At 41.2% G+C, this 10,733-nt stretch overlaps 2 protein-coding genes across 2 annotated transcripts in view; both read left to right on the forward strand.

Annotated features, from left to right (window-relative positions):
* trip11 (thyroid hormone receptor interactor 11) overlaps positions 1-5,419 on the forward strand; it is a 27,114-nt gene extending 21,695 nt beyond the window's left edge. The window contains exons 19-21 of the mRNA XM_008302705.1: positions 1,193-1,315; positions 3,630-3,774; positions 3,932-5,419. Coding sequence (XP_008300927.1) covers positions 1,193-1,315; positions 3,630-3,774; positions 3,932-4,146 — 483 coding nt within the window. The 3' untranslated portion in view covers positions 4,147-5,419. The remainder of the gene's footprint in view (positions 1-1,192; positions 1,316-3,629; positions 3,775-3,931) is intronic.
* Positions 5,420-5,803: 384 nt separating this feature from the next.
* Positions 5,804-10,733, forward strand: part of fbln5 (fibulin 5) — an 18,808-nt gene continuing 13,878 nt past the window's right edge. The window contains exons 1-4 of the mRNA XM_008302706.1: positions 5,804-6,056; positions 6,216-6,270; positions 6,463-6,511; positions 6,691-6,978. Of these exons, the coding sequence (XP_008300928.1) occupies positions 6,013-6,056; positions 6,216-6,270; positions 6,463-6,511; positions 6,691-6,978 (436 nt within the window). The 5' untranslated portion in view covers positions 5,804-6,012. The remainder of the gene's footprint in view (positions 6,057-6,215; positions 6,271-6,462; positions 6,512-6,690; positions 6,979-10,733) is intronic.

Consider the following 10,733-nt stretch of genomic DNA (forward strand, 5'->3'; position numbering starts at 1 on the left):
CAAAACATTGCAATTTAAATCATGTCCTGAGTCCAAGTCATGGAAAACATCCTCGTTTTATAACTTAACAGTGAGTCCAAGTCTCCAGTTTGCCGCTCTGTTGCTGAGAGCTGGGTTTCAGAATTTAAATTAAATTCACACTGCCATTGCGCAATATTTACAGAACGTGTGACCTACTTCACAAGCTTCGGACGGCCAGAATCTGTGTCAGGGTGGCACATTTTCTGCCCTCGCGCTGTTTACACACACGGGTCAGTCTAACTGTGCGACAACAGACCTGTTTGCGCTTTTGTGAGATGAGCAATTGTGTAAACATGTCCTGCAGAGACGGTTCAAACAGTCAGCTAACAAAACCCACTGTTCAACAGCCCCTTAAAAATCCTCTCGGAGCTCGGCCCCGAAAGAGAAAGCATTTTCTAATCCAGATCTTCTGGCAGGAGCCCTGTGGGACTCGGTCCAATGATTCAGAAGTGTATTACCCAACTCTCTTAAAGGAAAACAGATACAGGGTGAGGGGCAAATGCGATTACAACTCCTCAGAAGAGCCATTTTTATTGTGTTGGAGGTCATTCTACTTTTTTTTTTTTTTCTTCTCCCCCCTCATCTCCTGTTAATGCTATTTAAATTTTCCACTCAACTCGTGATTACGGCAGCCAAGTGTCCCACAAACCCAGCCGACTTTTCAGAATCCACCTCAGAGGGGCCGCTATCCCCCCCCCCTCTAGTTCCTTTTAATCCCAATGCTGTCATCCATACACTCTATATGGGGTCGAAATCCTTCCAGGGAAATGACGCTGATGATTAGGGAGTATGAATGGCAGTGAGTGATAACGTTTCAGGAGTGTGGGCTGTCTGCAAAGAATCACAAGAAGCCTGTACATCAGTTTAACTAGACAGTGGGCCCGCAAAATAATTTTCCAGAAAGTGGTGGCAAGCTGAAAGGAAACCAAGCGCAATTAAAAACTAAAATAATCCGACCGCTTCTTCGAAAACACAAGAAAATCTACTCTCCAGCCTGAACCACACTGTGGAGCACTCGAATGTGTACTGTGGCAGCGCTTTTCATCCGTTTCTTGGTTAGATAAGGGTTAAAGACTTGTTCTGTGCGACTCATCGTAAAATATTAGGTGTCGGCTTTGGAGAGTTTATCCTCCAACAGTATTTATTGACACTTGTTGCCTCCCATCTGCAGATGTTGGACGAGGACGGACGGCACGGTGTTACTGGATGGATGTCAAGCTGGCTGGGAGGCAGAGGAGCACAAAGCGTCCCGAACACTCCTCAGAGACCCACCAGTGGCCAAAGCCTCAACTCGGTAAGAAACAAACAAGACCACCTGTGATGAAAATACTTTTTTTTTTTTTTTTTTTAAATAGTTTATTTCAATCTTGATTCTGCAATAAACACAGATTCAGACTTCGAGTTTTGTACGCAACAAACCTAAAGAGCCAAACCTCACAACTTGCAGGGTGAGACTTTTTGTGTCATTGTGTAGTGATGAGTAGTTTTACAGTATATGAGCAGAGATTTAGGTGAGCTGGTGTGCTCGAGCTGCAGCACACAGGTGAGAAATTGGTCAAGAAGAGGTGTGGACTTACTGCACAATTTAATCGAGGCAGTCGTGTAGTTGCATTTAAGCCGTTTTAAGGCCAGAATTTCATAGAAAAAGCTTCTAACTGTGTAACTTTTATACACAAAGATGAGTTTTTAGGTTAAATCAATGACTGGAAAGGACATAAGACTCTGCGCTTCCTTGAACTGTCTTCCATCAGTTTATCCAAAGGGGGAAAAAAAACATGATCCTTTACCAGGAGAAAGTTCAGAATTGGAAGAAGAGAGCATAATAATCACTAAAACAGTTGCAAAGAGGGTCAGATAGAATAAGTAGTTGTCAAAACACATTTTTTCTCAAAAGAAACAAAAATAGTAGTTCATAAACCCACAGGCCTCCAATTATAGCAAAACGAAGCGTCCAGAAGGTATCTTTGCATACACTGACCAGCCACAACAATGGAAAATGCAATGATTTGTCGGTGCATTGACGCAGGACGATGGCATCGGATCCTCTGGTAGGTTGCAGGATTTGTAGTCGGTACTTGTTCTGGCGGATTTAACAGATGTTTGATCGGACTGATGTCTGAGGAGTTTGGAGGCGAAGTCAACACTTGGAGCTCTTGATTGTGTTCCTCAAGCCATCACTGAGTAGTTTTTGTGGTGTGGCATGAAGAATAGTCCTGCTGGGGGAGGCTGCTGCCACTGGGGCTTTGCTTGGTCTGCAACAATATGTAATTGGTGGTACATGTTGAAGTAACATCCACATGAATGCAGGATAGAAGGCTTCTGAAGCAGAATATTGTTTTGTCATAAAATGATCGCTGTTGTTTACTAAACCTGTTTTAATGTTGTGGCTGACTGTTGTACATGCTCAGTCAGAGTATGATTCATGCTACTCATCATGGCTGCAACTAGAAATAACCCAAATTATGAAACTGCAGCATATCTTATAACTTTACAGATACATCCCCTCCAAGTATTGATATCTTTATTAAAACACGAGGCGCTCTAACCGGCGGTATAGAAGAAAGCTTCAGGTGGAAAACTGATCAGAAAGTGAATTAAGTCAACAAAAAGTGATAATACACTCACACACTGACACCACAATGCAGTGAATAAATACATAATTGCTGCTTTTTGCCTTTTTCGGGGTATTTCTTCCCCCTTTTTCAGCTACACCGATGTTGTGACATATTGTAGGTTATTGTCCTGCAAAATATGAAGTATCACAGAATGGCTGTACCTTGACACCATCGCTATCTTTACACAGCGTACCATGACTCACTCTGGGATCTCCACCTTTAGCCACAGCAGCACCCTGCACACATCCTCTGACAGACATCTGAAGTTCTTAAAGACAGTTATGATGCAGAGCTCAAACCAGGGTCTTTACCTCTGAACCTCTAAAAGAAAATCTGATTTGTACATTTATACATTAAAATAAATCACACTTCTGCCTGAAAATAAAGGAATATGAGTGGAGCTTTCATTTGTTCAGTTTCCCTTTGCGTCACTCGTACAGCAGAAACAGTCGAGCCAAGAATATATTTATCCTTCCAGGGAAAAAGATGAGGTTGTGAAATTGCAATATGCAAGTACTTGACTTCATGTTAACACAACTCCCTTCATAGGAATTGTGTACAAAGTATTCATACGAAAATATTACCTCATGACAACATTCTTATTTCTTGTTTTTCTTATTTCTGTGTTGGAAAGCACCTTGGCTCAGCATATGTTGTTTTAAATGTGTTCTATGAATAACAGTGACTTTTGGTAAGAAAAATATCAAATGCAGTGACATTTACATGTTTGTGTACCTGCCAAAATTAAAGTCTGCACTCCATCCAGCCGTATCCTATCCCTGCTCGTGCAGGAATATGCATTAATGGCAGCAGAGCAGCAGGTTTTTCAGCCAGTGCTCTACTCAAGTGTCTTTAAACAAGACACTTATTCTTTAACAGGATGCTCGACTAAAGCTAACAGTTGGTTTTGGGCTTCCTGTGTTGCACGTATAGAAGATCTATCCCTGTTTTGATTCACTCAAAGTCTTCCTGTTCTATTCCCTGTTGTTGCAGTCTTTCTCTGAGATGTTCGTAAAGTTCCTGGAGATCGAGTCGACCCCGACGCTGCCTGCACCAAAGCTCCCGGTTCACGACATCAAGCCTCTGAGCGCGCCGCCTCCCAGAAGAACCAGCAGCGCAGCTCCCAGCGGCGCTACAGGTAAACGAGCCCTGTGGGGAAACCTCGCCGCCAGGATGTTTCTCTCACTCGTGTGCTTTAATCGCTCCTGTCAGACGGGAGGCAGCGTTCTTTCTTCCTACCTCCCCAAACACATCAAACTTAATTTAAATATAATCCTGTCTCCCCCCCCCTGCAGGAGCTGCAGCAGCCAGCAAGCGAGCCGGCGAGTCCAACCCCTTCCTGGTGCCTCGCTCTGCCGCGGTGCCGCTGCTGGCCGGTTCCAGCTCCAGCGGCTCTGGAGGTCACCTGCTGATGAAGCCCATCTCCGACGCTCTCCCCACCTTCACGCCTGTGCCAGTGTCAGCCGAGGCCAGCGCTGGAGCTGTGCTCAAAGACCTGTTAAAGCAGTGATCGCTCCAACATGAGTTACACAGAACTGAGATGTTTGGGCAGTTTTGCTACTCGTTGCTGCTCTTTTTTTTTTTTCTTTTTACTATTATTTCCTGCAAAAATAAATGACCAGAGACTTGGTAAAGGCTCAATATCACCATTTTTTTTGGAGGGGACTGAAAGTAAAGTAGGTTTTTTAGATTCAGTTTTACTTGCAATTTCCTGTTCTATGCAACAGACTCTCCCTTTACACATCAGTGCAAGTGTTTCCAAGTGTGACCCACAAGTTCAGCATTAACAATGAATTGACTCCACGTGCAAAAAAGGATGCAGGTTGAGAACATTTTTAAAAATTGTGGGTCGTTCAGTGTGTGAGCAACGAACTAGATTTTTAAAACTACTTTTTTTTGTTCACAAGTTACGTCTTAAGCTTTGATTTTCATTCATCGCACCAGTTCTGAACACAAGTGACCTTGTAGACTCGCTGTGTGCAGCGCGATACATGTGGGCTGAGTCTCATCATCATCACCTCCGTTTGCGAGAGGAAACCTTCAGTTTTCATCCTTCAACTTGCATTTTATTTCCTCGACTTTTGAGTAGTTTTTCTTTTCAACAACGCAGCGAGCTGTTTCTGATCCAGGACTTGCCTAGAAAACTCTCTGGCAGCAGCAGCAGCAGCCTGCGTACAGATTTATGCGGTTCAGTACATCTGTTAAAACCATAAAGACGTTTTTTTTTTTTTTGTTGAAAAATCTTGTCTTTTCCAGACGGCCAGACTGTGATATGCAATAAGCGGTGTAATTATGGCCGTAGCTGCTGACTGTGGTTGATGAGAGACTGCTCTTATGTTTAAGTACAGTACTATTATATAGTTATATATATGTAAATGGGTGGCGTTTTTTTCCTATTTATAGGCACCAAGGCAGAAAGTGAAGTGCCTGCATTTTTTGCTAATTAGATAGTTGTATAATCAGGATTGTAAATGGTTAATATAAATATATATATTTACAAAAATGTTTAAAAAAAACAAAAAACTGCACATTTAATAGGCTTTACCTGACCAGAGAGTAACTGAGCTGCTCTACATTTTTGTATAGACATCAATCAGAATCCGCTGCAGAAGGAATGTTACAGGGTTTCAGGTGTATTGATTGAAAAAAAAGAAAATGTATAAACTGTAAATTCTCAGATTTTTTTTTTTGTAGATCTCAAGCGGAGTTACCTTGATGATCTTTAATTGAGGTGACTTAATTGGAATCTGAAATCAAATAAAGGCACCACTGCTGACCCTCTTCCTGGTTGTCTTCTCTTTTTTTTTTTCCTTCCTCTCCAAAATTGCGCATTCGTGTGTGCCAGATGTGGCGACCAGGAGCGCCAGATGTACAGTGTCATTCCGTGGGGTGGTGGTAGTAGTGGCGGTGGGGGGGGGCTGTTTATAACTTTGGAAAACAAGACACCCACTGTGTATTTGAGTGTATTTGTGCGCCCCCCCACCACCGACCCTCCAGCCCTCCAAACCAGCACAGGAGCCGCCGCTTGTCGGAGCGAGTGCGCCGCTGTGGGGCCGCGGCGCGCTCTGACCGGAGGGGGCTGGCTCTGCTGATTGAATCCAGCTGTTGTGAAAGTTGCTCGGAAGGGGGGCCCGTGGATTTGCATTGCTAAACAATCTGCGGAGCGGGACGGGACGGAGCAGGAGGCTAGAAACAAGAGCGGGTCGGTCGCTGCAACACTTGGTTTCATGTACCGAAGCTCCAGCTCGAGCAGACAGCGGTTAATGAAAACCTGGTGTCGGCTTTCGCGTAAAAAGGCGCATAGTTGTGGGGGGTGGCGGTGAAGGGGATCTAAATCTTTCCTTTTTTCAGGGAGCTCTCTAGAAACCACTAAACCATGCTTTTTGAAATACGTGGCTTCAGGTTTTGCTCTCCTGCGAGGTCAGTACTCTCCGGATTAGTTTTTTTTTTTTTTCCTCCTTCAGTTTTGTGTGAATGAATATGTAACAGGATGCTTGTCTCAAGTTTCAAGTTGTTGTTTTTCCCTCCACCAAACTGTCTCAGAGAGGACTTTAAACACTTGTGATTCCCTTTTTGCAGGATGTTGGCAGCTCTGGTATTTATTCTGCTTTGTATCCGGCCTGGACATGGACAGGTAACACAACATTTCATTCATTTAGGCTGAGGTCAAGGTCATGTTGCTGCGCCATGTCATTTGGATGAAGTCAGAGGCTTTGAGTACACACAAAGTGCTAATGTAGCGATAGAAATGCATTTTCGGCACAAACTAATGCATTAAATGTGTATTATTTGCATTAGTTTGTCAACAAATCCACTCTCTCCTCAGACCTGCACAGAAGGTTTTGCCTATGACCGCAGGGCCAGACAGTGTATAGGTGAGTGTCCAGACTTTTACAGGCTTTTATTGTGAAAAATCTCATTTTCAGCTTGCATTTAACAAACTGAAGTTGTGCAGCAGAATGAAATCCCCCAGCCGACACAGCAGTGGATGGATCGCAGGCTCACAGATGTTGCTGGATGCAGGAATGTCCTTATCGGTTGCTCTGTATTCCAGATGTGGATGAATGCCGCACCGTGCCAGATGCGTGCCGAGGAGACATGCGCTGCGTGAACCAGAACGGAGGATACCTGTGCATGCCCAGAACCTTTTACAACCAGCCGTACAGGCAGGACACTCCCGTCCTGCCCGACGCTGCCTACCCGGACCCCTCCACGGGGTTTACGGACACCTTCCTCCCGGCTGTTCCAGGCAGAGGCGGCGTGGAGCCCAGCTACCCCCGAGTGAGGAGCACGGCGCAGTGCATCCTGGGATACACTCCTGCAGAGGATGGCACCTGTAATGGTAAGTCTGCTGTTATGATCCCTGGTTTCAGGTGGTGGAGGAGGTTTAAATTCTTAAAGGCTCCATATTGAGGGACTTTTCAGCAGTGTGTCTTTCAGTTTCCTGTTCAAAACACTGCAAAGATGGTTCATTTCACCACGACTGTGTAACTCCTGGGCTTAGTCCAGTTCTAAATGAGCGGTTTAAGTCTGAATACGAATCAACTGCTGCTGTTCCCGCCCTCTTCAGGAAGAAAACTCTGTGTGTGCAGCCAGAGCTGAGTATTAGTTAGATGTTAAATAGCACTGCAAAGATGGTTCATTTCACCACGACTGTGTAACTCCTGGGTTTAGTCCAGTTCTAAAGGGGCTGTTTTGCTGTAAAAACTAATCAACTGCTGCTGTTCCCACCCTCTTCAGGAAGAAAACTCTCTCTATGTGTGCATCCAGAGCTGAGTATTAGTTAGATATTTGAAATCCCTGGAGTTGATTCTCACTTGAAAATGAAACATTGTTGGAGGAGAAAGTGTTTAAAAACTTAAAGGTCCAGTGTTGAGGAACTTTTCAGCAGTGTATCTTTTAGTTTTTCTGTCAAAATACTGCAAAGATTTTATCACTCCTGGGTTTAATCCTCTTCTAAATGGGCTGTTTTACGCTGAAAACCAATGAACTGCTGCTGCTCCCAGCCTCTTCAGGAAGAAAACTCTCTCTGTGTGTGCAGCCAGAGCTGAGTATTCGTTAGTTAGATGCTACGTAGCACTGACGTTGAATTCCCACTTGCTTGTAAAACTGCTAGCTCGTTGTTTGAGGCTTCAGTAATGGGTAAATGTTTTTATATTTTAAAACTTTTGTTTTTTCCCCTCCACGGGACCTTTAAATAAAACTATGATTCTAATTTAGGAGTCCAAAAAAAGAGAAAAGCAGTTAGTTATTTATGTGTCAGACCCTCTAAAGGGTCACAAGATTCATCTGAGACTGTTGTGAGATTATTAATAGGTTAGGAACGTGGTAAGAGAAAGGCTCTGAGAGACAATATTGGTTTAAAGCTGTTGATTTATCCCCTAAAAATGTATTTTTATGTATAAAAATGACATATTTACAAGATTTTTTTCCCACTAAAACAATCTCTTCCTGCAATAAAATGTAACTTCACAGTGTTGCTTCATCAGGAATGTGTAGATCTATGACGTCTCCTCCTCCCTCTGCACTCACCCCTCACCATTCACTGCAGTTGAAGCACACCAGCTCACTTACAGCTCTGCTGAAACACTGTAAAACTGCTCAGCGCTACACAATGGCACGTTGTGATATTGCAGTAATTCAGTCCTACATGTCTGAACAGGAAACTGAGACAGAAGAAGATTAATGATGCAGAAACCTGACCAGAGTGAGTCCTTAGATTTGTAACAAATAAAATTTTGATCTTTTCCGGTGGAAATGCTCGGCCATGACATCAGCTGCTTATTTCGCTCCTGATGTGTTTTCCAACATTTAAAAAAACACCACGTGGAAATTAGATAAGAAAAACTGAGATTTTCACTGGAGAGGGTCTTTAATTCTCATCCTCTGAAGTAATCTTTGTTTTGATGAGATATTAAAGCTTTAAATCATTATTTAAATGTGAAACAATCTGAGAAGTTCACAGAGTAAACGCCTCTTTGGTAGAACTTCAACTAATGCTGTCATCTGAAACTTGACAAAAGGCTTCACCTGCTGCTTTTTTGTAAAACTTCACAAGGCTCAAATAGATGATTTTTGAATAATGTGTTGTGATTTGTAGGCGTATAAATCTGTCTGATAAAACTAGTTAAACTCCATGTATCAGTGATTCATTGCCTTTTATAAGCTTATTACTCATGAAGTAAAAAGTCTAACATTTACTTCTGAAATATCGTAGAGTGAAAGTGGAATTAAATCAAAGCACATGAATGTACGTAGTCACTTTCCCTCACTGTCTGATTCATTTTAACCTCCTCACACTTTAATAAGCTTCAGAGAGCTCAGATCTGCACATGGAAGACGGTTTGAACATTTAGTTGGAGTTGTTCGCTCATGATAATTTGGGCTGCAAACGCTTCGTTCCCTACTTCCTGATGCTTTTTTTCATCCATTTGTGCCTTTTCTGTTTTAATTTATGTTGGAAATGTCTTTGCTTTTGTCAAAGAAAACACAAAATTCAGGAACCAGATGAGAATTCAAAATCTAACAGAATTCTGTGTTGCTTCAGCTGTTCTCATTTCATATCAACGCTACAGATTCAGCAGACTTTTCACACATGGTTCATGGTTTTATTGCAGCGGGGACAAATGCATGTCTTCTAAACACCCCCGAAATCTCCGCCTTTACATCTGCAAAGAAATTATCAGTCACATAACACAGACGTACGAGACTGAAAGCTTCTTGTCTTCAGACCAAATTTTGAGAAATGTGGAGGAAGCGCAGCTTAAGCCAAGTTTCCTGGTCTGTTGTTTTCACTTGTTTGCTTACACCAGCCTGACAAAAACTCTGCTCGCTTGTTCGCGGCGGTTTACGCCCATTTTATCGCAGGCAGAGAGTCTGAGCTCAGTTTGCTGTTTTCTGCAGCCCCAGCAGAGGACGAGGGGAGATTTAGACTTGTGACCCTAAAAATGAAGCAACATTTGTCAGAGATTGCACATGTCGCTGATTTTTACTTTGAAAATTGCTTTATTTTACCTTTAATGGGGGTAAAGATTGTATATTTGTGCATTAATTCTCCAGCAAATGTGTCAAGATTAGTGAAGAATAAAAGCAACTTTCTGTTTCTCTACCCTCCGTATCACCGCATCGCCCCTCAGATTTATTACACTGTAAAAAACTGACGTCCTTACCTGTACATTTTTGAACAATTTACTGTTATTTTACAGATTTTCTCTGTTTTGTTAAATTATACATAATGACTAGTAAAATTCTACAAAAAACATTAATAATAAAAAAAACAGGCTGCAAAAAACATTCACATCAAAAACTATATTTTTACAATTTTTACTGTATTTAAATACATTTAAATAACATTATTTACAGATTTAAGAGAGAAATTGTCCATATTATGAAATGCAAACCGGTAGATATATTTTTAAAGTTATTCTACAGATCTAGTCTATTTTGTTAAACTACAGATAATATCATGTAAACTCACAAAAAAGTATTAAACTACAGTTTAACTGTAAAAAAAAAAACACAGGCCAGACTGTATATAATGTCTGCATCAAAAGTATATTTTGTTAATGGTAATTTGTTCTTTTATAACATTTGACTGTAAAAAAAAAAAATAAAAAATTCTTTATTTAAATCAGAAAAATGTAAAGATATTTGCAATATTCTGAAGAAGAAAATTCTGTACATAAGTATTTAAAAACGGTAATTATTTAACTAACTTTTATTTTGTTAAATTACAGATAGTATCTAATAAAATCAAAGAAAAAAAGTATTAATTTATGTGTTAACAGCAAAAAAACAAACAAACAAACCTTTAACCGTACCTGCTGTCTTCATTAAAAATCTTTGCTTGATTATTTTACAGATATTTACAGGTATTTTCACCATTTTTAAAATTGTTATTTAATTTAATTTAATTTAATTTAATTTCCCTTCTGGGATAAATAAAGTATTTTTCATTTTTCTTTTATTTTTTATTTTCCTATTTTTATTATTCTCCTTGCTCATTCCTCGGGCGACACCACTACTTGGCCATTAAAGCTGATTCGGATGAAAAAATAAATTTAAAAAAAGCTCCCAAATCACTCAGATGTTATTTTG

This window comes from Stegastes partitus, unplaced genomic scaffold (assembly GCF_000690725.1).
Source record: "Stegastes partitus isolate 25-593 unplaced genomic scaffold, Stegastes_partitus-1.0.2 Scaffold1859, whole genome shotgun sequence".
NCBI classification, from domain to species: Eukaryota; Metazoa; Chordata; class Actinopteri; family Pomacentridae; genus Stegastes; species Stegastes partitus.